The sequence below is a fragment of the Penicillium odoratum genome (genome assembly GCF_028828045.1).
Source record: "Penicillium odoratum strain IBT 22623 chromosome Unknown utg000008l_segment0_segment0, whole genome shotgun sequence".
In the NCBI taxonomy this organism is placed as follows: domain Eukaryota; kingdom Fungi; phylum Ascomycota; class Eurotiomycetes; order Eurotiales; family Aspergillaceae; genus Penicillium; species Penicillium odoratum.
The window spans coordinates 4,088,674-4,116,104 of NW_026643150.1; the positions used below are offsets into that span (position 1 = coordinate 4,088,674).

General features: G+C 47.6%; 13 protein-coding genes across 13 annotated transcripts; 7 read left to right on the forward strand and 6 right to left on the reverse strand.

The window, feature by feature from the left end:
* Nucleotides 1-628: 628 nt before the first annotated feature.
* N7520_011765 (uncharacterized protein) lies at nucleotides 629-2,042 on the reverse strand (the record flags this gene model as incomplete). Its single annotated transcript, XM_057145698.1, is given in 3 exon segments — nucleotides 629-980; nucleotides 1,056-1,145; nucleotides 1,156-2,042. 3 exon segments carry the CDS (start codon nucleotides 2,040-2,042, stop codon nucleotides 629-631), a joined length of 1,329 nt encoding a protein of 442 aa, XP_056991452.1.
* A 405-nt stretch (nucleotides 2,043-2,447) lies between these two features.
* N7520_011766 (uncharacterized protein) lies at nucleotides 2,448-2,717 on the reverse strand (the record flags this gene model as incomplete). The annotated part of the gene is made up of 1 exon (XM_057145699.1): nucleotides 2,448-2,717. The coding sequence occupies one exon, from the start codon at nucleotides 2,715-2,717 to the stop codon at nucleotides 2,448-2,450; it is 270 nt and encodes an 89-aa protein (XP_056991453.1).
* A 108-nt stretch (nucleotides 2,718-2,825) lies between these two features.
* N7520_011767 (uncharacterized protein) lies at nucleotides 2,826-3,149 on the forward strand (the record flags this gene model as incomplete). Its single annotated transcript, XM_057145700.1, has 2 exons — nucleotides 2,826-3,053; nucleotides 3,108-3,149. 2 exons carry the CDS (start codon nucleotides 2,826-2,828, stop codon nucleotides 3,147-3,149), a joined length of 270 nt encoding a protein of 89 aa, XP_056991454.1.
* A 2,043-nt stretch (nucleotides 3,150-5,192) lies between these two features.
* On the forward strand, nucleotides 5,193-6,629 carry N7520_011768 (putative proline utilization protein PrnX-like; the record flags this gene model as incomplete). Its single annotated transcript, XM_057145701.1, has 1 exon — nucleotides 5,193-6,629. One exon carries the CDS (start codon nucleotides 5,193-5,195, stop codon nucleotides 6,627-6,629), a length of 1,437 nt encoding a protein of 478 aa, XP_056991455.1.
* Nucleotides 6,630-8,032: 1,403 nt separating this feature from the next.
* Nucleotides 8,033-8,812, reverse strand: erg2 (C-8 sterol isomerase ERG2; the record flags this gene model as incomplete). The annotated part of the gene is made up of 2 exons (XM_057145702.1): nucleotides 8,033-8,397; nucleotides 8,467-8,812. The coding sequence occupies 2 exons, from the start codon at nucleotides 8,810-8,812 to the stop codon at nucleotides 8,033-8,035; spliced, it is 711 nt and encodes a 236-aa protein (XP_056991456.1).
* Nucleotides 8,813-10,717: 1,905 nt separating this feature from the next.
* Nucleotides 10,718-11,527, forward strand: xgeA (putative endoglucanase; the record flags this gene model as incomplete). The annotated part of the gene is made up of 2 exons (XM_057145703.1): nucleotides 10,718-11,076; nucleotides 11,131-11,527. The coding sequence occupies 2 exons, from the start codon at nucleotides 10,718-10,720 to the stop codon at nucleotides 11,525-11,527; spliced, it is 756 nt and encodes a 251-aa protein (XP_056991457.1).
* A 1,979-nt stretch (nucleotides 11,528-13,506) lies between these two features.
* N7520_011771 (cyclin family protein) lies at nucleotides 13,507-14,802 on the forward strand (the record flags this gene model as incomplete). The annotated part of the gene is made up of 1 exon (XM_057145704.1): nucleotides 13,507-14,802. The coding sequence occupies one exon, from the start codon at nucleotides 13,507-13,509 to the stop codon at nucleotides 14,800-14,802; it is 1,296 nt and encodes a 431-aa protein (XP_056991458.1).
* Nucleotides 14,803-16,686: 1,884 nt separating this feature from the next.
* Nucleotides 16,687-17,596, forward strand: N7520_011772 (SDR family oxidoreductase; the record flags this gene model as incomplete). Its single annotated transcript, XM_057145705.1, has 3 exons — nucleotides 16,687-16,717; nucleotides 16,765-17,211; nucleotides 17,256-17,596. The coding sequence occupies 3 exons, from the start codon at nucleotides 16,687-16,689 to the stop codon at nucleotides 17,594-17,596; spliced, it is 819 nt and encodes a 272-aa protein (XP_056991459.1).
* A 40-nt stretch (nucleotides 17,597-17,636) lies between these two features.
* On the reverse strand, nucleotides 17,637-19,422 carry N7520_011773 (cytochrome P450; the record flags this gene model as incomplete). The annotated part of the gene is made up of 6 exons (XM_057145706.1): nucleotides 17,637-17,834; nucleotides 17,892-18,141; nucleotides 18,187-18,354; nucleotides 18,401-18,546; nucleotides 18,594-19,061; nucleotides 19,105-19,422. 6 exons carry the CDS (start codon nucleotides 19,420-19,422, stop codon nucleotides 17,637-17,639), a joined length of 1,548 nt encoding a protein of 515 aa, XP_056991460.1.
* A 299-nt stretch (nucleotides 19,423-19,721) lies between these two features.
* On the reverse strand, nucleotides 19,722-20,777 carry N7520_011774 (amidohydrolase family protein; the record flags this gene model as incomplete). Its single annotated transcript, XM_057145707.1, has 2 exons — nucleotides 19,722-20,621; nucleotides 20,667-20,777. The coding sequence occupies 2 exons, from the start codon at nucleotides 20,775-20,777 to the stop codon at nucleotides 19,722-19,724; spliced, it is 1,011 nt and encodes a 336-aa protein (XP_056991461.1).
* A 1,277-nt stretch (nucleotides 20,778-22,054) lies between these two features.
* On the forward strand, nucleotides 22,055-23,812 carry N7520_011775 (uncharacterized protein; the record flags this gene model as incomplete). The annotated part of the gene is made up of 4 exons (XM_057145708.1): nucleotides 22,055-22,118; nucleotides 22,165-23,357; nucleotides 23,406-23,510; nucleotides 23,564-23,812. 4 exons carry the CDS (start codon nucleotides 22,055-22,057, stop codon nucleotides 23,810-23,812), a joined length of 1,611 nt encoding a protein of 536 aa, XP_056991462.1.
* Nucleotides 23,813-23,861: 49 nt separating this feature from the next.
* On the reverse strand, nucleotides 23,862-25,271 carry N7520_011776 (Zn(II)2Cys6 transcription factor domain-containing protein; the record flags this gene model as incomplete). The annotated part of the gene is made up of 1 exon (XM_057145709.1): nucleotides 23,862-25,271. The coding sequence occupies one exon, from the start codon at nucleotides 25,269-25,271 to the stop codon at nucleotides 23,862-23,864; it is 1,410 nt and encodes a 469-aa protein (XP_056991463.1).
* Nucleotides 25,272-26,695: 1,424 nt separating this feature from the next.
* On the forward strand, nucleotides 26,696-27,118 carry N7520_011777 (uncharacterized protein; the record flags this gene model as incomplete). The annotated part of the gene is made up of 1 exon (XM_057145710.1): nucleotides 26,696-27,118. One exon carries the CDS (start codon nucleotides 26,696-26,698, stop codon nucleotides 27,116-27,118), a length of 423 nt encoding a protein of 140 aa, XP_056991464.1.
* Nucleotides 27,119-27,431: the final 313 nt, after the last annotated feature.

Sequence of the window (27,431 nt, forward strand, 5' to 3'; positions counted from 1 at the left end):
CGATGCATGATTTGCTTCGGGGCTGAACTGACTCGGAGTCGCCGCCCAATGCCCAGCTTTTTTTCGAACAGAAATATAGATTTGAGACTATATTCCCGATAATTCAACTACTAGATCTCCTCTCCGGATTGTCATTCTCAAATTTAAACTTGGTTTTAGTTTTTGGAAGCCAGGGGGCGTCTAATCCGGTGTTCAAGCGTTACAAAGCAAATTCGACTGCGGGGCACACAATGCAGGACTTGCATTTAGGTGATGTGTCCAACACTAAGTCTGCAGCCCCGGAGATATCACATCAGATAGGATCACCTGATATACCATCTCATGCATCTCGGATTCTCAGCTTTGGTGTTCGACCCACTTGTGGTCCGAACCCTAGTGCTCACGCTCACCGTAGAACATCAATAGCTTTCTGTTCCTCCATATCACTAACAATTACTATTGACCGTCTAGAACTACTGACCTGCAAACAAGCCACACAAGCATCAATATCTAAAATCAAAAAAAAAAAAAAAAAAAATTATCATCCCTGGCTTTACCAAATAATTTCATCATTTCATTAAGATAGAATTACCAAGCCTACTTCCTCGTACTTTGATTTTATGTATCATAGAAAATCGGATAATCATGATCAAGCGAAATTTCTTAGTTCCAAACCCTCAAGAGAGTCCTTCAGCATCGTGAAAACGAATTCAAAGCAAGCGTCGGGGCAATCGTGATCGGATTGATATCTCGCATAACCTCTGGATGAAACACACCATTGAGGTGATGTGAACGCCAGTACCCTCCGTACGAGAGAATGATAGCTCAAATTCGGAAAGGGAGTCTCTGGCTTTGGTGAAAGCAGATTATTTGACTGCATCTGCATCGTTAAAGCCCCGTACATAATTGAGCGGCACTCGTAACAACATCCCCGACTGCCGTGTATGAAGGCATCGCGGGTTTCATGAAGAAGGGTAACTAAGCTGTCCAAGGCCTCCTGCCTACGGATATTCATTGAACCTGCATTCAATTAGTTCTAAAGCACTTGGGAAAGATAGTTCATCCTTGCCTATAACGCGGTAGGACACAGGGAGTCCCCAACTATCAATCCAACCATCACTCTGTGACATCGCAATCGAAGTTGCTTCTTTGAATTGGGAAGGAAGCTAGAAAAACCATGCGATCCATAGCCATAATATCAACTCCCGAGAAAATGTTGTGGGGACACTCTCTTTCATATTATTGATCCATATACCCTTGAGTATATGCAAACGCTCCTTACATTTATAGTAGTCTGCGATAGCAGCGACTTGGGCGAGCATCTCAAGGGTAAGCTTTTCCGGGATATCGTAGTGTTGACCATGAATAGCACGCAGTACAATCAAGAGTGCTTCAAGATTCCAGCTTTCTGCAGTGACCTCAACCGAGCCTTCTTTCATGTAATCAATGCTTTCTTTCCAACCACCGGTCAATATATTTTTAAAAACCGGGGAGGCAAACATCATATGCTTTGCAGAGACTTGAATCCGAAAACAACTGCTGTCCAAAAAGTCGGGAGAATTATCTTTGACAGCGGGCTCTTCAGCATCAGGCTCTTCGGCAGCAGGCTCTTCAACGGTAGGCTCTTCGGCAGCAGGCTCTTCAACGGTAGGCTCTTCGGCGGCAGACTCTTCGACGGCAGGCTCTTCGGCAGTAGGCTCTTCAACGGCAGGCTCTTCGGCAGTAGGCTCTTCGGCAGTAGGTTCTTCGACGGCAGGCTCTTCGACGGCAGGCTCTTCGACGGCAGGCTCAGGTTCTTTGACGCCAGATCGTATCGTCTTTATCATCTTCTTCTTCTTTCTTTCCTTTCTCTTTTGCTTGGAAGTCAGTCCGTTTTCAAAATAGCATTCTGAAGCTTGCGTCAATTCTGCAGGACTTTGAATATCATCTCGCATCTCCGGATGGACATCGGTAGCACTGGCAGTAATCGTATTCTCATGCGGTTGTGCAAAAGGGCAGTCTGCATTGCGCAATATTAGAAGTACTTCACCGTCTGGATCTATAATATGAGTCGGCGAATTCATAGTGGTTTCAGATAGACTCAGAGCTGAGGAAATTCAACATAAACTTTGAAATGAGGGAAAATAAATCCTCTGGGATATTTACGCTGGGAGATCAAAGAGGGGTAGAAGACAATCTGGGGGCGGATTAGGCAGATCGTTGCCCAACCCTAGGCATACATCTACACAAATTTACAGTACTGTAACGTACGTTCAATCATTCGAAGATGGAAGTCGAATACGCTCAAAAGACAAAACACGACCAATGGCCCAATCGGAGTTTCTTCCCAGTTAATAAAAGTACTTAGACCTCAAACAGATGCCTTCATAAACATGGATACGTTGTCTGTCGTTTTCTATCCAGCTATGACCAACACAAAAAAGCCTCTTGAAAAGTAGCTAGAGCTAGTGTAGGCCTATTCCGGCTCTCTAGTCGCGAGGTCTGCATTCCTCGTCTGCTCCACCGTGACGAATACACCCTCCCCAAGGGCCGTCGCAATCTGAGCGAGTCCCGCTGAGCCACCAATTCGAGAATACCAAGACGAATGTAACATCATCACTAATGCTGATGGGAAGATGTTCGTTGGCCAGTGTGGAAGTTTCATTACCCATTTTCTCAAGATCTGGATAGACAAAATTGAGTAAAGAGATGTGTTCGTCATCAATGACACTTTTCAGGCAGAGGATGCCATCAGCCATCTCAGCGATGTGGTTTTGTTTCTACCCATCTTCCATGATCATCACCTCATTGGGCACGCCTCAAAATTTGGTCACTTGACAGATGCGGGTGGCATCGACTCCGGCAGTATGTTCGTCAATGTCACATTGGTCTTTGATGATGGTGTGAAGCTGCTGTACAGGAACCGCACAGTCTTCGCAAACATCAATCAGCACCAGTTTGACGGTAACACGAGTGTCTTCACTGATTTGTCCACAATGACGGACACGGTGCGGGTCCCTAAGCACGACGTTGCTGGATGGGAAAGATCGATGAGGATCGACTGCGCCTTGAACGGAACGGCACACATCTCCAGAGTCAGCATGGTATCAAATTCTTTATCTCGGAGACGATGTTCACTATGTTCATAGGATACTATCTCCTCGCCGCAGCTGCCCTGGTACTATCATTAGTGATAGCTTTCATGATCTGAACAATGTATCCATCCCACAGGGTAGTATACTTTAGTCTGTTAGACCAGCAACAATTTGTTGTCGCACCCATCTCATAGGCCGAACACTGGTTATCGTGCAAGCATTGACCGGCCAAAAGGACGATACATAGCAAGCCACTACCGGCTTTAGTGACTCACCTATCTCTTCTATTCCGCCTTCAAGCCTATTGGCGGATGGTATCAACTGTACCAGGTCGGGATCGGAGGGGTCCCAGCTTCGCAAGCTGGTGACGATCCAGATTGTCACTATAGTCCACTCCCACTGAAGCATTGAGCCGGATTATTCAGAACGCATAGAAGCGAATGAAAGTTTCGCTGACACTGGCGGGTCAGGACTCTTCCGAGGCGACAATGCTCACCGAACAATGTATAGCCTTTCAGCTCGTGGGCAGTTCATTGTGCAAGCCCTGGGGTCTTAAAGGAAGGAAGCCCGTAGAGCGATCTCGCAAAGCCCTTTACCGTTACTCTCGATCGACAGAGAGTCCGTCTACAAGCATTTTGCCGTCCAAATGTGATCATATTTTTGTTGATCCATGTGATCTCCTTGGGTGAAGTACCCGGGGTGGACGCGGTCTTGGGAACTCCCTGGCACGACCGGCTGAGAAGGTCTCGTCAGAGTTCGTTGCAAGCTCGTCATAATGAATGGAGCCCACAAAGGGTATTATCTTGTTCTGGAAAGTAACCTCGGTGTTGCGCAGAGCGACCGAGGAGCTGCGAGCTCAGGTTGAGTCTCCTACGTATGATCGTGGTAGTGATATCGAGGCTCTGCGGCAGACATGCTTGCAAGATACCGCTGACCAGTCCCTCAATTAGTTCCTCAATGGGAGAAGAGTTGTATGGACCCCATCATGCTTTGAAATACTTGAAGGACTGGTATGAGGAGATGAAAGTTCAGAAAGGGTGGAAGTTGGAGTAAAGAGGGGGCAATGACAAGGGTACCGCCTTGTTGTTAGTGTATTCCCAGCTTGATGGATTATTTTATATATCGCATAGGTACAGGTGCCGAGTGTGCACCGCCATCATTTATAATATCTATCTCAATGCAGTACACTTAATCAAGTGCAGCCATCTCAGAGGTGTTTTAAAAAACACAGAAAAAAATCGTCAGCACTAGGGTTCGAACCTAGGCTCCCAAAGGAACTAGATATCGAATTAAGTAATTCAAGTCTAGCGCGTTAACCACTCCGCCATACTGACAGACGTAGTAAATTTTCTCAATTTATGTTAAATGATCCAAGTAAAAATTACCTGATCCAGGATAAATTTTCCCAGTAAATTGAAGTGTTGATTACAGGACGCAATGGCACCATTAGCCTTGAATGTGCTTTTTTTAAATTTTTAATTTTTCAATTTTTTCTAAATTGTTATTCTTCAATCAAATTTTCTTTCTTACGTATGGACTTTTAATCAATCAATAGGCAACATTGAATTAGTTCAAAGAAGTTCTATATGCGGCGATAGGGCTGAATACATTTATGCCTCAGGCCATAATGATCGGCGTACACAATATTCCGCTTCTAGTAGACTGCATGCAGCATCTTTCCAAGTCAATACTTTCGTTATCTTTCTTTTCTACTCTGGCACAGACCTTCTACAGTCACTCGACACACTTCAGCTCTTGTGGGTTGGATTGCGATTCCTATTGCACCCCGTCTGCGCTGATCATCCCCGCTCCCCGCTCTAAAAACGCGGCTGTCGTCATCGTCGAACAGTTCCATTTGTTCTAGTCGGTCCGTTGGGCCTGTTTAAATTGGAGAATTTCCACGCTTGCGCCCGACATCCCTTGGCGTGAACAGGCACCAGACTTTTTGACCAAAAAAAAAAAAATCAGTGGACTAGACTACCCAGTATGTTTCACTTATCTTGGCAAGTGCGCGCGGCCGGGTGGCGGCTTTGTTAACGGAGATAACAGTCCACCAAATTTATGATTCTTCCTCCTCTCTCTTCGCTTTTCTCAACCCAATATTAACCCTCGCTGATTCTTATTCGATATCTCGCCCATATGCCCCTTACCATTCTCTCTCGATCGAACCTCCGCGAGCTCTTGCACTCTCTCACCCGTGATGAGATTCGCAACCTCCAAAGCAATCTTTCCGAAGCGCTGAGGGAATACTCTACTGGATCTCAGGATAAAGGCTGCTCGGCGACATACCAGCCTCAGCGGACGGCAATCACACGCCAGAATGGCTGTACCACATTGTTCATGCCCGCCACTACTGGCCAGACTCTAGGAATCAAGATGATCTCTCTCCAGGACGGAGCCAAGGCGGGCTGTGCAGTGGAACGCAGTGGCTTTGATGATAACGAGAGTGACTCCGGTTCAAACTCTCGGCGAAGACCTTCCACACGGAACTCGGTGGTCTCGGTCTCTTCTCTTTCCTCGGAGATGAGCGACCTTTCGGTCGGCTCTTCCCAAGACGGTGGTTCTGTGAGCCCTACGGCCACCAGAGACAGTGGGGGCGGTGATAGCACTGATAGTTCGACTCTTCTCTCGGGCTGTGTGAATCAGCAGCCCGTCATCTCCAACACTCTTGGCGCTTGGCCCGGAGCGGGGACTCGCGACACCTCGCCGCGGGGCAGTCTGACCCTCCTTGATGGTGAAAGTCTCCCGTTTGCCCTAATCAACGCACATGAACTCACAGCCTTCCGCACTGCGCTGGCTTCGTTGATGATCTTCAACAAGCGCAAGAAGGTACGCACCCTTCTGGTCTTTGGAGCGGGTACTCAGGCCTACTGGCACATTCGGCTCGCGTTGACCCTTCGGGGCGACGAGATCCGGCGCGTATATATCGTAAACCGATCATTTGAACGTGCTGCCAAACTTCTTCAGGATATCTACTTGCCTGAGAATTCAGATTGGCGGCGCGATGTTAAATTCTCCGCCATGAGCAGTGAATTTGGCGAGTATCACCGGATTTTGAAAGAACATGTTCGTAAAGCGGATGCAATCTTCTGCTGTACGCCTTCTACAACTCCGCTGTTCCCGGCTGAGTTCCTCACGTCGCGTGAAGGTCGTCAGAAGGGTCGGTTGATCATGGCTGTTGGGTCATATAAGGCGCACATGGCAGAGTTACACCCCGATATCCTCCGAGATGAAGTCAATGTGACACCCGCTCATCGGCATTATCACAAGCACACTCGCCGGAGCGGTGTTATCATCGTCGACAGTCTTGATGCTGCCATGAAGGAGGCTGGTGAGATCGTTCAAGCTGGCATCAAGCCGAAGCAACTTGTTGAGTTGGGCGAGCTATTGATGGTGCGTCATGCCTCACTTAATGATGACGGCGAAAGCGAGGAGAAGGGTCTGGTTGAATGGGTAGAGAAGGGCAATGTTATCTTCAAGAGTGTTGGACTAGGATTAATGGATCTCGTCACAGGTGGTGATCTGGTGCGGTTAGCGCGGGAGCGCAACTTGGGAACTACAGTGGATGACTTTTAAGGAGATTTGCATTTCGCGGACGCTGTATTATACCCTTGGATTCTTTGATAAGATTTGTTCTTATCTATTTAGCTAATACTGACTATTCATTTCCATATTGATCATCCGAGCATCCTATCTCCCAGAGTCTCAGCAATCCTCGGTCTTTTTATAAGGACCATAAGCCAAAACAAAGCAAAGACACCAAATCAATATCCATTCAAAGTAGTAGCAATAAAACAAAAAGAAAAACTGAAATAATAGGAATAACAAAAAGAACCATCAGTCTACCCCTCTACTACTTGGGCACACCGCAGACTTTTTGGACGTACGTTCGAAACGTCCACCAGACTTTTCTTTTCTTCACCTTCTCCCTCCACTTCACTTGTTTTCTCTTCTCTTTTTCATTCTTTCTTTTCTATTCCACTATGTATGAATTTGGAGAGCCCTTTGATCATTTGACTAATCTGGTACGAAAGAAGAAAGAATACTGGGTAGGATACCGAGTCGGAGACTGATTAGGAAATATAGCAGGAGGTGTGGTATAATACCAAAGTAGGCGCCGCGCTTTTTGCGCGGCGAGAAACCTCTAGTACCGCATAACGGGCTGGCCGTCGTGATGTAGCCGCCGTAGGTGATTCTTGAGGCTAGATTTTCGATTGAATGTCCCGAAACATTCACTTTAATGGCATCGCCAAGAATTGGGCTCAATGTATCATTCCTGCAAATGTCTCAAGAAGTTTGAGGTACTAGTAAACGAGGCTTGTGTCGTGCATCCGGCCCACTCACATCTCCGGGGATTTTCGCGGTTTGGTGGTTGGATTGTTGATGCCGGGAATGACGGGGCCATAGATTGTTCAGTGGACACATTGGATAGGTCACGGCCATGGTCATCCATGATATAGAAAACAATCCGGACGGGACACAACAAAAATGCATGAGTTGTTCTAAGCCACAGCCATGTGTTGAATGAGAAAAAGGGGACAGAGGAAGACATATTGGCGGTTGGAAACGAAGCAAAACAAAACGTAAAGAGGGAAGGAGTGACCATGTATAATGGGGTGGAGGGAGATTCGGTGTTAAAGTTTCAAATATTTTGGTACTGAATCCCAGACTCCGATTTTATTGCGGTCTCTTGTTGCCCGGAGGCACAAGTCTACTTGATAGAATGTATCCATGGATCGGGTGATGAGGCTAGGGTCGTTGCGTTTAGTGAGGCTTATTTGAGGCTAAGAATGAGTAATGTCTTGGTTGAGAAATATTATTTTCTCATGTCAAGCATTAATTAGAATATGCTTTTATCTATTTCCAGTCTTATCTGAAGCAATTCCAAGATACAGACTCGAACCCCAGTCCCAGACCCATGTTGTAATGTACAAACCATGATTATCAAAACATCAGTTCACGATTCGAACTCGTTATGCTTACATCTTCCAGCGCAGCAGGTTGGCAATCATCTCCCGACCAGTGATGCGAGACGTAGCCCACAGAGTGGGGAAGTCAAGGGTGCTGGAGAAGGTATCGGCGTAGCCGAAGAACAGCATGGGAGGGATCCAGCCACGAGCGTACTCGAGCGCGAAGCAGGAAGAGTCCATCTTGTACTGCTTGACCTCACCGCGCTTCAGGTGGTGCACGGTACCGGCGGGGTAGGTCTCCGGCTCGAAGGCGCCAGGAACGTAGGCCAATTGAGTACCGGAGAGGATGTTGAAGTAGTCGTCCGCGGTGTGGCGACCAGTGTGGCCCTCGGTACCGATGGCAGTGCCGAAGATGATCAGGTACTCGGTGATACCTGAGAATGGTCAGTTAGGTCAATTGAATGGAGAAGGCTGAAGCGTAGCGCATTTAGGGAATCACGTACTGGCGTGGATGATGTACATAGCGCCCATGGCACCACCGGCATTGTTGAACACCCACTCCTCCTCGGTGCTCAGGTACTTAGGTCCAACCTTCTCCTCCAGCTCGGCGACGATGAAGTTGACGATGGAACGGGTGTCTTCGCCATGGGCCTTGATGGCGCGCTGCGAGAGATCGTGCAGGTGCTCAGGGTCGAAGATGTAGAACTGCTCCAGGCGCGCGTCGAGGTAGCTGTAGACGGCGGTGAAAAGGGCCAGGAAGATGGCGAGGAAGCTCAAGTTCCGGACGGAAAAGCAGCGGCAGCCGCAGCCGGAGCTGTTAGACTTCTTGCTGGAGGATTTGGAAGCCATTGGGAGGGTTGTTGGGGGGGGGGGGGTTAGAGGAAGAAGTTGAAAAGCCGAAAATTTAAGAACTTATCAGCCCCTGGCGAACCCCGGAGTTCCACTGTGGAGCCCGCAACACAATAAACAAGGGAAAATCGATGCAATGGAATCGAAACAGAATATTTATATGAGTATTTGATTTGATGGAATGATTGATTCTTAAATCAAATAATTAATTCTTTTATACTCAAATATAGTAGATGATAACTTTTACATGATCCGCGGACCCCGAGTCGATCCACACGCCATATCGGATCGCCCCAATCCGAATCATGTCTACGCTTGTTGGTCATATACAGAGCCGCCAGCACTTGAGGACATGGATCAAGAACATAGCACGGAGTATAGAATGCACCGGCTTTAGCTAATTGCTTTATCAAGTTGAGGATTTTCAATGATTATCACGGAACTGCTCCATCGCTTTGCTTCGAAGTCCACCAATCCAACATTTAAAGTTGACCAAGTCTCCATGGCGCAGGGCTTCAACAATTCCCATAAATATCGATGTAAATCCATCCCAATAACGGTTGTCACGACCACAGTAAACAACGACCGATGCAGAAGCCGCCCCTTTCTAGTGATATCCTAAAAATCAGGATGCCCCTTCCCCTAGGTAACAGCTAAGCAAAGACCATTTGACTCATCGTCGTCTAAGCCGTTCTCCCCATCGTAAAAGGCTTCCAAAGAACGGACCAATTGGAATAGCAGCGATAGGCGAATAGAGCATGTGAATGGGTCTAGGTAACATTTGGAGGGAAACATATATTAGGAGTCCACTACGCATTGTACACTCCAGAGTTGACGCTCAAATTTTCCCCTACCTTATCTGGTACGTGTAGGTACGTCTTGAAATACCTATTCAATAGGCATTCGAAACCGACAATAAGAGTCTAGGTATTACTTTTCTGAATATTTCAACCTTGGAAGGTTGTTAAGCGGAAGCGGACTGAAGAGTCGAATGTATAGATCAGGTCAGATAACCCATCGACGCTACGCATGGATCCACCCACCCAAGTGCCGAAGGACCATTGCCAATTTTGAAATTACTGTAACATGCCAGGTTATCAATGATCAAGTTACTATTGGTCGTGGCTGTCCACATGTGTGAAGAAACAGCATGTTGGTTCGCTCAATAAAATCCATTGCTGATCATCACCCGCTCGAAAACGGGCGTGTGTCCGGACGCGTATACGCGTATATAGCCTAATTCTTTACAAAAGCCACCTACAAGCTAAGCCAGGATATTGAGAGGGAACAATGCGGGGTGCATATGGAGAGTCTTCATGAAAATGTGGCTTGAAAATTCGTCATTGGTGGACTCATAATCCGCGGGCAAATAAAGCCAAAGCCGCATGACGAAAATTCAAGGTTGTAGATTTCCTTGTCGTGATTCTTCCAGACCTGTCACTTCATGTGGAAAGGGGCACGCAAGGACGGAACCCCTGATTTTTAGTTTCTAGAAATCCATACTTCAGCTTCGGAGGATCCTCGGACGTTAACCATAGAAGGGATTGACCGCGGTCCTTGATAAGTATGAGACTCCGCTTAGCGGGTCACAGTCGTCTCAGATTTAGTTTACGCCCGGAGATCTTCCACAAACTGCAATGCTGAACTCAAAATACTCTGCCAAACCCCGGATGAAAGCCCAGTCGTGGAAATATTCATCTTCAAGGACCCCGGCTGCGGGTAAGTTTGAAGCGCCATTAGAATAGCCGGTGGAGCTCCGTAGATGACCAGCTGAGACAGGAATACTCCGTGCTTTATATGGAACATTCACGGCCGGATTTCTAGACCCAGTCTCCGAAGTAGTCTATTTAAGCATATCCTGTCGCTGTTCGACACGAACCTTAACCTCCTCAGACATCTTACACCATGAAGTCTTTCCTTGCACCATTGTCGCTGCTTTCTCTTGCGCTCGCTGGCCTGAGCAATGCCGCGACCATCCCCACTAAGTCGCTGGAGAAGCGCGCCTCCTCCACCTGTGAACAGTGGGGTACCATCACCACTGGCAGTTACATCGTCTACAACGACCTCTGGGGCGAAAGCTCCGCCACCAGCGGATCGCAGTGCGTTGGAGTTAACTCGCTGAGCGGTACCACTATCTCCTGGTACACGTCGTGGACCTGGGCCGGCGGTTCCTCGGACGTGAAGAGCTATGCCAACGCGGCGCTGCAGTTCACCGCTAAGAAGCTGAGCGCTATCACCAGCATCGAGACTGTCTGGAAGTGGAGGTAAGAGTAACGAAACAGAGTTGCAAGAATGATGCTAACTGGTCTCATTGATAGCTACTCCACCACCTCCATCGTCGCCGATGTCTCGTACGACATGTTCTTGGCTGCCACCGCAGATGGCTCCGACGAGTACGAGATCATGGTCTGGCTTGCGGCGCTGGGTGGCGCTGGCCCAATCTCCTCGACTGGCTCTGCGATCGCGACTGTCACCATCGACGGTGTTTCGTTCAAGCTGTACTCCGGTCCTAATGGAAGCACGACTGTGTACAGCTTTGTTGCAACCTCGACTGTCACGAGTTTCTCGGGTGATTTGCTGTCATTCTTTACCTACCTCATTGACAACGAGGGGTTGAGCTCGAGTCTGTATCTGGTTGACGTGCAGGCCGGTACTGAGCCGTTCACGGGTAGCGCAGAGCTGACTGTGTCCTCATACTCCGTTGCGGTGGTGTAAATTGAGTCAAGAACGGGAGGTTTTTAAATCAGCCATCTGTATGAAGATTGAAATCAAGTTTTGACCAATTCGCCAAGAGCATTCTCGAAACGTAGTCCTGCTATCGCATATGGCAAGGAGACGAGGGACCAGTATCATAACACGTAGTCGACTAGTTTTCATTTTCATGGGATTGGCATCCATGAATCCATTGCGCTGGCCGTTTCAGTCGGTCGCAACCAGTGGATCCGCCTCATTAAGCGCTGGAATTGATGTGGGAGTTCCTGAAACCCAGCGTATGTCTGAAACAGACCTTTGTTTCAGCGTTCACCACGGTCGCATCATTGACCCAGTGCATTCTGGATCCTCTAACAATGAAGCTGGAACACAGCGAGGCGCCGTCGCTCAAGTTACAAGTTCCAAATCGTAGGGAACATTGTCAACCACTGAAAGTCGGTGTTTCTCTTGCTGATCCGACGTCTAATGTAGCATCAACTGTAGCGGGCCCTACCCGAGCGCATATGCACTCTAAGAATAAAAAATCTATCAATAGATGTAGCGATAACATGAATGACGTTCTGAAGTTGCAATGGAGGTCTCTAAGCGCTCGCGGGGGAAGGGCGCTTATATACAGAGCATCTTTTTTTAGACCCAAACCCCAACCATGTACCTGCACAGGACCGGGATATTGCATGCATTGATTAATGGATGCAGAAAGTGACGAACCTGGGAAACGCATCGAATTCTAAAATCAATAGATCGCGTCCGTGAGTAATGCCCAACCACCTAACATTTCAACCTTAATGGAGAATGGGGAATGGAGAGAGAAATTGATGGTTCTCATGCGAGGTGGATAAACTAGAGAACGTAAACCAGTCGCGAGTCGCGAGCCGTGACTGATCAGTGGCGGGCCGTGTGACAGGGATCATTTGGAAAATCCTCCGCACGGACATGGGATTGGATGGACGCGCCAGATTGAAACGCGAAATAGGTTGCCACATACTTGATATGGAAGGAAGAAATTATTCGTTGGCCCCTTTTGGAAGGGTATTCTCCTCTGGGCCTACACCTTCCGAGTTCAAAGATTACCTGTTCAGGGTAAGGGTTAGGCTATGAGCTCCCTGGATATGGCTATTGCCCCTCTCATTCTATCCTCTAGGGACGTGTGAGTAGAGAATCTGACCTGGCATTTTCCATTAATCTTTCCCCCGCGTCGTGGACAGGAGTAAGATGAGACGAGAGTTTCAAAGTATATCGAATGAGGAGGCTGGAGGTTAGCTTGGCTAACTAGGAGTGGGCTGGAGTGGGCTGGAATCGCTGGATGGGATTGACACTAGTGGATCCTTGATCTCCCCAGTGGAGGTTTAACCAGCTGGGAACTTAGCCGCTTAGAAAAATTACTATTCTAGGAATAAAGATGAATCTAGGGATAGAAACATTCCATAGGTTCACAGATTCATGCTTGGTTCAGGTTCCCTCTTACTGGTTCCTTGCAGATAGACTTGTCCCGCCTTTTCCCTTTTTTTCTTGACTTCCCCTTTCCCACATACCGGAGCTATATCTAAGCCAAATTCCCTGGATTCTTCACGGGATTCATCCACATGCTCCACGTCGTCACCTTCATTTTGCCTACTTTTTAATACTTAATATTTCCTCTCATTTCATCCGATCCTCATTGATTTGGTTCTATTGCTTTTCACAAGAAAAATTGTCTCGCTACAAAATCTCCGCTTCGGCAGGTCTCACTGAGAGAAATTCATTCACTGTTAGGGCTATCGATAAGGGTTGACACGACAACATCATCCTTGCTGCATTCTTTTAATCTGCACTTTTGCTCATATCTTCCCTGCTGGTCAGGAATTCTGGTCAATCTCAATCTCATCGCCTCTGCCTTTTGTTGTTTGCTTTTCCTCGATTTCAGACAAAGGCTTTCTTTTCTCCAGCTGAATCTGATTGTTCTTCAACTTCCTATCAACATCAAGCTATCTAGTAGCTTCGCCATGCAGAACAATCTTTCAACCATGGCTCTCAATCGCGCTGCCCTCGACGAATTCGTCACTCAACGTGTGACTCGGGAAATGGTCAGCTACTTGGCTCAACAAGCATCACACGTTATCCGGTGCGAGGCCCATGTGACCAACACTGTCAACCAGCATGGTCAACCTACACCCCCCGCAACACCTCCTATGGACCCAGCAGACCCCTCTCTGCCCCCATTGCCATCCACTGAAGTTTTCATCGCCTCTCTTGTTGCTCGGTCGCAGGTCCAAGTTCCCACTCTCATGAGCGCCCTAGTCTACCTCGGCCGCCTGCGTGCCCGTCTCCCTCCAGTCGCCAAGGGCATGCGCTGCACTGTTCACCGAATCTTCCTAGCCTCATTGATTCTTTCCGCCAAGAATCTTAACGACTCCAGCCCCAAGAACAAGCACTGGGCTCGCTACACAGCAGTCAAAGGCTACGAAGGATTCGGCTTCTCTCTCCCGGAGGTGAACTTAATGGAACGTCAGCTGCTTTTCCTGCTGGATTGGGACACCCGTGTGACCGAGGAGGATCTCTTTACATACCTTGAGCCTTTCCTCGCTCCCATTCGTCAGCGCCACGAGATCCAACTCCGCGAACAACAAGCTCAGGAAGAACACCAGCGCAAGCAACAACAACACCGTGAATGGTATGCATCCCTGCTCATCAGACACAATATCTCTACTCACACTCGTTCCAGGCGTCGTTTGCACGTTTCCGCGGATCTGCTGGCCAGCCGCCTTCGTCGCCAAAAGCTAGAGGCCAGAGTCGATGGTCGCCGAGTTCCCGATCACTCTCTTCGTCGTCTCCCAAGCCACGTCTCCTGCCCTACAATCAACACTCAACCTCCCCAGTTCAGTGCTGAATCCGATCGTTACAATCCCTACACCCGACACCGCACATCGCCTCACAGGCCCACCCGCTCCATCTCCCCCCCTTCCATCCGTGATGTACCAGCCCTCTCCCACGCTGAGACATTCAATTCCCTTTGCTCTCGTTCCTCCAGCATTGCACCCAGCTCCCGCGGAACCCCAGGAAGCATCAGCACAGTCTCCTCGCACAGCAATGAGGATTTTGCCATCTCCGATTCAAGCATCAGTCCTTCAACCACTTCCCTGGCTTACAGCTACGTCAACATCACAGACGCAAAGCACTTTGAGCCGGCACGTCAATCAAGCAAGAAGATGAAGGTTCACGGACACTCGGGTGGCTTCGTAGCTCGTTTCCTTGCTTCGGCTACAGGAACATACGGCCGTATCGGTCGACCACACGCTTAATCGAGCTGGTCTCGATAGCGACGGGCACTTTAATACCCCGCATCTTTTTTTCCCATTTAGATGCTTTGTTTCTTTGGTCTCTCCCCCACTACGATTTTTATTACTGCTTCCCCAAAAGCATTTCCCCGATACGCGTTGACAATTTCCGAGCATGCCTTAGATAGACATCTTTCACTCTTTATCATCACCTTTCACTCGCTATACTGCATCCGGCTGGAGTTTGGTTTTGCTTGCGGTTTTGGTCTGGCTTGGTCGGTCGGTTCGGTTTACGGGTTTCTTTCTTGGATCATCTTACTCTGGGATACATGGACATATGTGATGTATCTACGGATGTACTTATTCTTTCATTTCAATTTTCCTTGTCCCGTCAGACGTAACTATGTCTACCATAATGGAATCTGAATCTGAATCTGAAATCAATCTGAATCTGAACACAATCTAAAATCAATCTGAGACACGTTTGCATTACATTTCCTGTAATGCAAAGTACAATCCTTACTTCACCCGTCCTATCGGCCCGCAAATACTCTCCGTAACTCAATGTTGCAGTGAGGCAACCGATTTGTCTCAACGCTCCTGCAAGGGTTTGCCCCACATACCTCTACATTCACCACCGGTCCAGAGGCGACGGAACGCCAAGGCGCATCACTCATTAATTTATCGCCTAGGCGATCCGAGGTATCCAAGACATGTACATGACTGCTTTGTAATAAACCAGATCATATCTTCATTCGATGAAGCCGGCATAATTGTTTATGCAGGTATATTAAGACGAAAGGGACACCACGCCACAATCCGCCTAGAACAAGGGTATATAGCTGCATCTGGTGGTGTAAGTGACAGTGTCTCAATCTCAAAGTGGATTGGAATCCTGCTTACTGATAGTAATGGATCGACACTGGTTGCTTTTAATACGGTGTTCATCCACCGAGTGATGGGTGAGGATGTGAGGTTCATCATGAGTGTAGATTGGAATGCGCGACGTAGTGCATATCGGTATAGTAGTGTAGTATTGTATAGCAGGGTAAATAACAGGATAGATAAAACAAATGGTATAGAGGCCTTGATGAAATTATAAGCCAAGTTTAGATATGATCACATTCGCTTGCTGTATCCGAGGCGAACTCACCTACTCCGAATAGAAAGAGAGGGAGAAAGAGTAGAAAGGAACCAGCCCGTTTCAGCGATATGAAAGTGTGAGAAATTCCCTAAAACAGTACTTGGCTATGGGGCCAGAAGGCACAGAAATAAGCCGTCGAGGTTCGGGCTCCGAATCTGTTGAACGCCGATCGGACTCCGGGTGGTTACACGGACCTGCTACTGGGGTTTGCGACGCAAATTTGAGGATTCATGGGGTCGGAACTGCAAATGGTGTTACTCGAGTTGTTTTGTGACTGGTGGGGCTGTCAAGTGTGTGGGTTGGGGGCGATTCGACATTGTGTGTTCTGTGGAAGCATTTCGAAGAGGATAGAGGTTGGGTTTCTGCATGGATGTGAAATTTCAATACTCGTTCAAGGTAAGTTCCCTTGGAATGTCGCAGTCCTAATGTTGGTGCGGGATACTCTTCCTGTCAAGGTCATTTATTTCGGCCCGGACGGGAGTGTTACCGAAAGGTTCAGACACATATTCAGATGTTGGAAATGATAGACCCAAAGATTCAGTTGATCATGATGAACCATGGTGACTAGAGCATAGTCTCTGATTTATTGGGATTCATATCAAGATCTCATAGGATGAAAAGGTTACCCCTCATATCGCATATCCGTAGATATCTTCCAATGAATCGGTATCCAACTACATTAGCGTAAATGCAACCTGCACAGATAACCAACCCCTCATCGAAGAAATTGTCCTTCACTGATCACCTCCACCAAATACGATAGAATGACACAAATCGCAATTATCACAGGTGGCAGTAAGAGCCCGCACCCTCCAAGTAGAACCTTGACTAACATTTGAAAGCAAGCGGCATAGGCCTAGATATCGCTACGAGACTCGACAACAACAATTGGAAAGTTCACATAATCGGCACAAACATCCGAAATGGTGAATCTGCAGCTTCCAAACTCAACAATTCAACCTTCCACCAAGCAGATGTAAGCAACTACAACCAACAAGCGACCGTATTCGACAAGATCTTCACTGAAGCTGGCCGTTTGGATTTTGTCTTCGCGAATGCCGGCATCGCAGAGAAACCAGATTCTTTCTACTCTGCCCACGATGGGATTCCGCCTGAGCCGAAACTAGATACGATCGGGATTAATTTGAATGGTATTATTCATACAAGTTATCTTGCGCTGCATTATTTTCGACGATCTCCTTCCAACGGCGCGAGACATCTTGTCCTCACGGCTAGTATCGGGGGCTTGTATCCCTGTGCGAATGCGCCGATTTATTCTGCGACGAAGCGTAAGTCTACTTCATTCTACTTAGGCAAGAGCTGATGTTGTTAGATGCGATGGTCGGGTTTACACGCTCTGTTGGGAAGAAATTTTGGGAGGAGGGCGTGAAGGTGAATGCAATTTGTCCCGGTGTGGTGGAAACGCCCTTGTTGACGCCTGAGATTAAATCGTTCTATGGAGATGAACTGGTTATTCCCATGCCTGATGTTACTGATGTGGTGATGGAGGTATTGTCTGGGAATGAGATGGTGGACTCGAAGGGAATGGTCGTTTCTGGTGAGGATTTGCATTCTCGGGCAATTTTGATTTCTGGAAAGAATCATTACTTTGTTGAGATGCCGGAGATTTATGATGTGAAGATTCGGATAACTCATGATTCTATGATGATGTGAGATGGAGAGGAGTATATTGAATTTATGGACTGAGATGAATTCATTTGTGCTTTGGAGTGCGAGACTTCAAACGACACTTCAACCCATGCTGTTTTGCAAACCAGAATGTTTCGACTCGCCATTCGGCTTCTTGAGATGCCCATTCGATCTCGAAATTGCGAATGAGCTGCGGTACCAGTTTTCCCATCTCCATAATGGAGATATTCTTCCCAATGCATGTTCGAGACCCATATCCAAACTAAGAGAGTTAGTACAAGACCATGATCAGACTTGTTAAGAGAGCCGTGTGACCTACTGTCATAAGATGTCGATCCATAATCTTTACCTCCTCTTCACTAGACTCGATCCATCTCTCTGGTCGAAAAGCTGCTGCGTCATCGCCAAAGATAGATTTATCATGATGTATCACGGCTGGGTTGATTCCGACGATAGTCCCCGCTTTCAAATGGGTCTCGCAAAGAACAGTCCCACCACGGGGAACGACACGCTCGAGTGGGAATGATACCCCGGGATGGCACCGCATTGCTTCTTTCATAACAATTTGTCTATTCCTGTCAGCTTGGACCAAACAGGTATCTTGATGCACCCACAGATAAGGAAGTTCTAGACACTCGGCGTAAGTGATATAGTGAGATAGCCTTCCCGCCGCATCGGCTTCATCTATTTCTTTCTGCAGTTTCTTATAGACCGACTGGTTTTGCACAAGAAAATAGATAATGGCACGAAGGGTTATGGCCGTGGTATCGCTTCCAGCAAGCCTACTATGTGTTAGCAATCTCCAATGCAAGAGAATGTCTGACGAACAAGTTGTTACTAAGATGATTCATAATATCTCGATTCGACATGGGTTTGCCCTTCGCCTCCTCCCCTCTCAGCCAAGCAAGAAAGTCTGGTCGATTATGCTGCTGAGACGACTGCTGATCATAATCGTCAATGCACTTTTGAGTGAACTACAGCCCGATCAGATCTCAATCTCAAAAAATAGAAGAAGACTTACCTGAACCATCGTCCGAAGAGGATCAGGAGCATCAATAAACGGCTGCGCAGCTAGAAACTTTCCAACCCAAAGATTGCCAATCATCCAAGGATGAAGAAAAGGAACTTGACTGACAATACCAGCATAGTGTAACCCAGCCTCCAAGCCACTGATCATACTTTGAACATCTTCCCTCTTCTCCATAAATCCAAATCGGCGTTGAAATGTGATAGCTCCAATAACATCAAACGCATACCACTGAAGCCAGACGCCCAAGTCAACCTTTTCTCCTTCCAAGTCTTTCATCGCATCAATAAATATCCGAGTACATTGATCCGCAAACGGCTCAAGTGTTTTAATAGATGACATGGAGAATTTCTGGGCAACCGGTCTCCGAAGAGCCTGATGGGCGACTGGATCACGGACGGAGAACATGCTTGGCATGACCTTATCTTCGAAGGAGGGACTGAATGTATCGTAGAATGCGGACTATACATGTTAGTCAAATTCATTTATGTGTATTAGTGCATACCTTTAGAAACTTGCTACCTATCCCATATATTATGGGAAGTGCGCTGGGATCCGAGATATCGACTGAATTTGGTCCGGTGCGGACGATTGGTCCGTATTGTTCGTGCAGATTACGATAGAATATTGGTGCGTCTCCTTTGGAGATTTTCCAAGCTCGATAAAATGGTGTGAATCGGGCAAGGCCTGGCCCTGGGAGATTCCGTAAACCTGGTGCCCACGCTGTGATGATGGATCTCATGAGGAGGATGACAATTGGGGCTAGTAACACTGGCCAAATGTATTCTTGAAAAAGGTGGTTTGTCTCTGATAGAACTCCCATTTTGAATGATTTTATTGTATTTCTGTTTGTGTAATGTTCTGCTAGGTGATTGGGCTTAGGGTGATTGTTTATAGTAAATCACAGTCAACAGATCCCCGCATTTTGGCATGAAAAGCCCATTCATGGGGAAGATCCCGCTTAGATGATCTACATCTGCTGTAGAATTGCGGGATCTATCGAATACGGGGAAATGAGCACTGGGTAGAATAGATTATAAAGCAGGTCCTAGGGTGTATACGGATATAAGTGAGGAGTCAATTCCATTTACTGATGAGCTACCATGACTATGATTCTATCAACTAAAGACTAGGTCTAAGTTTAGACATTAACTCCTCTGCGTTTTTGAGCAGTACTCTCTGTGTTGTCTCCATTCCAAAACTCTCCTGCAAATCATCATCCAACCTCCGAGCCAAAGATTCAACAAGAGGTCCCGGCGTGTAGGGATAGTCACTCCCATACAAAAGTCTAGACGAGTCAACAACCCGCAACATTCCATGAATCTGATCCGGAAAAGGGACACCAGCAAGATCGAAATAGAATCGCGTCTGCAGTAAATGCTTTATATCCTCCACCGACATTGCCTCTGCGCCCGCGATCAGAAAACTCGAAAACTCCGCAACCCGCGCGAGAATAGGCGGGAATGATGCCCCACAGTGGCAGATTAGGAAAGTAATCCCTGGACATCTACTAAGAGTACCAGAGGTGATAAGACTCGCGATGGACCGGGTGGTGTCGAACATGAATTCCATCACGGGGCTGGGTACACCCGGGTTCGGAGTTACGCGAGTCACAGATACGGTATCCGGGTGCTGCATGTGGCAGGTAGTAGGGTGGAAGAAGACGGTCGTGTTTCTCTCGCTGAGTTTATCAAAGACTCGGGTAAAGCGCGGATCCCCCGGATAGATGCCGTGGGAATTGGTCAGGATTTGAAATCCCACAGCGCCAAGATGATCGAGAGCGTAGTCGATTTCGGCAAGGGAACCTTCAACGTCTGGTAAAGGGAGTGATGCGAAAAAGAGAAAGTGCTCGCTGTGCTCGGCGCAAATCTTCGACATATCCTCGTTGACTTGACGGGTCAGACGGCGGGCTTCATCGTCATTTCCTGGAGTCAGGTGTGTCCCTGGTGACGACATGCTGAGGACGGATTTTTGAATTTTCAGCTTTTTCATCAATTCGATGTGAGAAAGCGCGTCCCAGTCCTGGAGCGGTTAGAAAAGTCCCTCCTTAGGTGTATGATGGCTTACGGGTATCGCTGGCATTCCATCGGGATGGCCTCTTCCTGCGAAGTCATTCTCAAGACAGTACTCGCGATAGGCTGGAGGTACACAGTGTGCGTGAAAATCTATTCTCTCCATGATGTGAATACTTCCAAGTTCGGAGGGGCTCTCGCCCGGTTATGAAGGGGTGAATGAGGGGCCAATAATAGTCCCCACAATTAAATTATGGACTCCAGCGGGGCCTATAGGCGACAGGATATTTAGATCATACTAATATAGAGGATGCGACTTCTTCCTACTTCGGTCAATGAGAAAACTGTTAAGCATCTTGCTTATATTCTTGGTGATGAAGTCAATCGGGAAACTATAATCCTGGTTACTTAGCTCCCACTTAGCGACCACGAGTACAAGCTACATACTAGCTCTGCCGATGGTCACCGGTCTATATCACTGGGCAGAAAAAGTGGAGAATTGCTTACCAATGATCCAATCAATCAGGCACTCCCTTCGTGGGTCCGTGGGAGCTACTAGTACTAAATTGATGTGGCCTACGAGTTGTCTCGAAGCGATAAAGACCCATGACCGTGCCTTCAGATCTAATTTGAGTCAACCTAAATTTGCCGGCCACTAGCCAAGGTTTCATGGCCATAAATGCACCTTAAATGCTCTTATCCAGGAACTCTGACTTGATTACGTTTCTATAACCTACCATTTTAGCTCGCATTCCTATTCTTCAAGCGTCTAGACTCTAAACTACGAAACAGGGAGTCTATCCACCTATGTGGCTATCTTTACAGGCGAGAACGAATATGACAATAGTAGGATGTAGCCCTGTTTCGGTAAATAGTTGAACAAGTTGCCAAGGTACCTATGCTTTACTATAAAATGGTGTTGAATGTACTCCGTACTTAAAGAATCAAAGGCTTTGTAAGTATAGCTGAGGATCTATGGTGCCGGTGGCGCTTAATCCTTGAAAATCGACAGGTCAAATGTACGATACAATTTGCCCCCTTTCAACTATCCTTGCGTTCTGTGTACCACTCAGCTGAAAGACTTTCAGCTTATCACCGCGATGGTCCCTGCTCTCTACCACGGCGTTGCCGGTCCCGAGATCACGAAAACTCCAAACATTCTCTTGGCGGACTTTATTCCGTTGAGGTTTACACGATGATCAGCTGAATCCTGATAAGTCCGATAAGCGGGGAAGGGATCCCCAGTCAACAGTGCCAAGCCGGCACGTTTCGACGCTTCTGATTCGATCAACTACTAACTATCGCTCGCCTTTATTTCCCCACACTTGCGACCCAGATAACACGCCAGCGCCTCCGCACGTCCATGAGATACTTATAGCCATGGCTCGCCTCGTGGACAGGTACTGGCGACTACCGTATTGCTTTTCTCCCACTTGAGCTGGCATGGCGTACGAGCAGGATCGAGATGAGTCCTTCTGGGCTCCTGGAACAGTTGCCCTTGAAGATAGTGAGTTACAGTTCATCGTATACAAGGAGAAGACTGACGTGTTTAGTCAATCGCTCCAGAGACCAAATTGTTTTGTTCCCGACTCCTTCGGACGATCCTAATGACCCCCTCAACTGGTCCACCGCTCGCAAAGCGCTGAACTTCACATTGACGAGCTTTTTCGTTCTATGGACATTCGTACAGTTAGACATCGGCTTCACTGCGTGGGGACCCATGGAGACGGAGCTGGGCTTTTCGGTCGATATATTGAACGCAGGAGCCGCAGTCAATTATGGCGGCCTTGCTATTGGATGTATCTTCTTTATCCCGTTGGTCCACAAATATGGTCGCCGACCGATCTACATCTTCAGCGTTGCTCTCCAACTTGCATCTTGTATATGGCAAGCGGAAATGAATACCGTCGGTGGATTCATCGGCTCTAACCTCATCTCCGGGCTGGGTGGTGCAATCAGCGAAATCGTCGTGCAGATTACTGTTGCCGATCTGTTTTTCGTCCACCAGCACGCTACCATGAACGGGTGGTTCGTGATCTTCCAGTCTGCAGGAGCATTCCTAGGCCCTGTTGCCTCTGGGTATATCGTTGACTCCCAGGGGTGGCGATGGATGTGGTGGTGGTGCGTCATCTTCTTCGGAGTGACATTGATCTGTGTTCTTTTTCTCTTCGAGGAATCAAAGTACATTCCTGTCATCCACGGTCAACCTGTGATTTCACAAGTCCAGATCGAGACGACTGAAAGCTCCAAAGATACGAAGCAGGCTGACGATGACGCCTTATCATCTAATCCTGGGCTTGTTCACAGGGTGGCAGTCAATCCTAGTATCAGCATGAAATCGTATCGGGAGCGCCTGGCTTGGATCACTCCTACACCCGAGTCTGTCTGGCCTCATTTTTATCAGCCACTTGTGACATTGTTCACTTTCCCGGCCGTGGCATACGCTGCTATCACGTATGGGTCCACTTTAGCCTGGTTTGCTGTTATGACCTCCTTGCAGGCGACGTACATGCTTTATCCTCCGTATAACTTTGATGCGATCGGCATCGGCTTGATGAACGTAGCGCCGTTCGTTGGAGCGATGCTCGGTTTCCCAGTTGGTGGCTGGCTGAGCGACAAGTCTATTCTCTGGCTTTCTAAGAGAAACGGTGGTATCTATGAGCCGGAGATGCGTCTATGGCTTGCATTGCCTGTTGCTATTATTATACCAGGGTCGATTCTGATGTTTGGGCTCGGTCTTGCCTATGTATGTTTGCCTTATTTTCAGAGACCTGTGACATGCTAACAACTTCAGGGTGTACATTGGTCACTGCTTGCAGTTGGATTTGGGGTCTTCGGTTTCGGCTTCTCCGCTATCAGCGGCATTGCACTCTCCTATCTTATGGATTGCTACCAGGATGTGAGTACCTGCTCATAAAGCTCTTGTCCTAGATCGAAGCTAATTCCACGCAGATCATTGGTAACGCTCTGGTGGGTGTCATCTTCATGCGCAACATCATTTCCCTTGTTGTGCTGTTTGTATTGACTCCATGGGTCAACGGCATGGGTATGCAAAACCTGCACCTTGTTTGCACATTCGTGGGCTTTGCTATCTATCTGATCCCCATTCCTCTTTTGATCTGGGGGAAGAAAGCAAGGCTTTATACGGCGACATCTTACAAGAAGATGGCCGAGAAGCAAGTCACCCATCGTGCGATATAGCTCGAGCATTTTTTTAATACTATGAAATATATGATAATGTACATTTAAATCATTTGCTTGCAGCTGCATGTTCTGACAGGTACTTACCCAGCTCAAACCAATAGAATTGCTCCCCATAATCCCGGGCCTTCCATATTGACGTTAACGAGTCCTTGAACTTAATCTGCGCTTGTTTTGAAAAGGTAATGATATCCAAGCTTTGTGCTAATGCACGATTTCTTGGCTCGTCGCCAAGAATCTCGAAACATGCCGCTAGGTAGGGGATGAATGTACATGGTACAGATCGCCCTGTAAGCTGAATAACAGAATCAAACTGGTAAATGATAGCCTGTGATAGCATCTGTGCTTCACCATCACATTGCCCGAAGGGAAAACGTAATCGGTGAATAATCAGCAGACCAGCCAATTGCAATATCCTAGCCTGTGCCAATAACGCCACGACCTCAGCCTGTGTAAACCTCTGAAGAAAGTCCACCGGCGTCAGGGGATGCCATTTCTCTATAGCAGCATATATCCTGCGCAGCTGAATCATGACTTCTCTCTTCTCCTTCTCACCACACCGGAGTAAAGTAGCCATCTCACAGATATCGAAAAAGTGACAGAACAAAGGATAGCTCAGACCGAGATAGCGATCAACACTATTCCCACGTCTACTGGTATCGATCCTCCAAGTCGGAGGTCTAGATTTCAACAGACACTCAAAAGTCTCCGTAGAGACAAGACACATCAGGAAATCCATCATCGGAGATTCAAAATCAAGAAAGCTCTGGGCTTGCGATTTGATCAAACTCAGCGTATATCGCGCGATTAGACAATGTTGACCATTTTCAACATGCATCGCAAATGTAACCATCGCCACGCTGAGAACGAGGATAGTCGTTAGATCCCTTTTGTCGCATAGCTGAAAGGACCGAAGGGAGGATACAGCCAGGGCGGCACGTTTATGCCCAATATCGGAGACCGTCTTCGCACGTTCGGGGGACTGGTCACCAAACAGAACGGCGGCGCACGCTACAGACGCATTTTTCAATTCTGGCGTGGGCTGGATGAGATTTTGGATAAACGAAATGTGGTGGGATTCGTGGAAGCTTGGGCTCACGAGGAATTTCTCGAGTGGCGAAGGGGTAGCGGAGTCTTTTTTCATGAGATTTAAGAAATGTCTTTCCCACTGATCCAGGTCAGAGAAGATGACTGGGTTACTCGCGAGTCCGGCGTTGTATGGTGTCACATCAAGCGAAGGATCAGAATCGATTGGAATGCTAAACTGCGGTAGTGTATATGATAGCTTTCGTGTACCTCTTGGCTTTCTGCCTGCCTTCGCTATGTCCCGTGTTATTTCACAGGTCTGGCCCAGTCGGGAACATCTTTGACAAGGTGAAGTGGCATTGGTGCGCCGGCATTTCTCCTTTAGCGCGTGGCATTGGTCGCATGCTCGTTTAGGTGAGCAGTTAGTCGGCATGCTGGTATCGAGAGTCGAGTATCACGACAAATCTGTACTTTGGCCATTCCACGGCAGTTGAGATGATAATGCGAAGGTCTGATAAGGCTCGGGTGGACTTGACATTTGGGGTTAGAGCCGTGCACGAGATATGCGGGGAAGTCAAGTCGAGATAAGAACTGACAGTGACTGGGTACATATGGACATCTAGTCATGAAAGAGATCGAGCTTAATGTCAGCCGGGAGATGATTATTGAGGAAAGTTATAGGAAATGATTGAATATGAGTAAAAACAGAGGAAAAAGTGAGAAATATCGTTGTTTTGACCAACCAATTTATGTAATGGATGCGAGGTTCCAAAGTTGCCTTATCATAGAGGCTCTCTGCCGCGCTTTTTGCGCGGTGCCTACTTAGGTGTTAGACTGAGCCTCCTACTCAGTCTCCTACTTAGTCTTCTACTCGGTATCCTATCCAGTATTCTACCAACTTTCGTACCGTATAAATCCAGTGGTCAAAGCTCTCCCCAAATTCATAATTAGCGGAATAGAAAAGAAAGTGAGAGAAAAGAGAACAGAAGATAACTGAAGTAGTCTGGTGGAGGTTTCGAATGAATGTCCACAAAGTCTGCAGTGTACCGAAGTAATAGAGGGGTAGATAACGCACGATCTTACAAAAATAGGCTTACGAATGCTATAACTCAAGGCGCCTGGGGGCGATGGGTATTTGAGATCACTCTAGGATCTAGACTTTCGATCAGATTGTATTTTCTTACATCTGAATTTCGCTTTAACCGCCTTCAAAAAATTTGAAGGCAATCTATTCAACGAATCACATGCAGAAGCGAGCACTGCTGGTTGTTTACGATTTTTATGTTGCGAATCCCACGCGTCCTCGCCCTCACCTCATTCACTTGTGGCCTCATATTTTTCAGGGAATCTTTTCTTCACTCCCCTCTTTCCTTCCTCTACCCTTATCTTCTTCCACCTCCATCTTTCTCAGCTCCTCGCACTCCACCCCTTCCAAGTATTTCAAGTGCTTACTTTTGTCACTTGGAAAAAATGCCACAGTAGACTGGTGTAAGTCTTCCTCTTTCACAATTATGTTCTATAGCTTGATACTGTTGTGGACTGCAAGACTAATATTGAAAAGTGACCTCAATCCAACGAGTCCAGAAGTATATGGCACGCTCATCACCAACCGAGGCTGCTGCTAGGGGTTTAATCGTCCTCATACTTTTCAACATTCTTGATCAGATTATGGATGGTCATTGCGATGCGTCGGGCACTTCCATATCCAGATGGAAACCAGCCTTGAGTCGAATATATGAGTCGTAACTCACTTTCCGCAAAAAGAAAGCCTATGGCAATTATCACTACCAGAGGAACGGTCATCGGTGTAGCTTTTCGGCCATTGTGGCACCAAATCGCCGACGGAAGAAGATCACCATGCCTTTCGTCGAGTCTCAAAACCTCATCGACCGTATGCGGGTTTTTCTGGAGCACTTGAAAGCGCTGAAAGCCGAAGTTCGAGGCATTGTGACCAAATGCGCTGGGGCTGCGAACCAGAACCCCGAGGCTAAGCTTGAGCCTACTCATCCTAGCCTTGCCCAGAGGATGCAAGATTACTTTAGGTTCTTGCTTTACGTGTTTCTTGGTGACCTTCGCACACGATTGCGGACAGCTGATGGCAGCATTGAGAATGTTCAGGACTCTATCAAGGCCAGCACTGGCTACAGCCCCATCAATTGTTCCACGGCACTGAGCTACGCCAGCCATGGGACCTCCTTGCAAAAGCATCCGAGAAAGACACCACCCAAGCCGCCCGCCTCGATGCAGAACATTCTATCGCTTTTGCTGCCATGGAAATGAAGCGCTGTTTCGATTCATCACATCGCCCGGTTCATTTCAAAGTTGGAGAATATGTCCTACTCAAGCTCGGCAATGGTACAACATCCCAGCCAATCAACGCCTACCCACCAAACTCGGACAGCGGTATGTTGGGCGTTTCAAAGTCCTGAAGCGCATTGGTCGTTTGGCTTATAAGCTGGACCTTCCCCCTGACTGGAAGATACACCCAGTCATAGCGTCGCACACCTGGAACCAGCTCTTCTAGGCGACGACCTCTGGGAGAGACCCCAAGCTGTTGCGACAGACACCCACGACCCAACATTCGAGGCCCGTT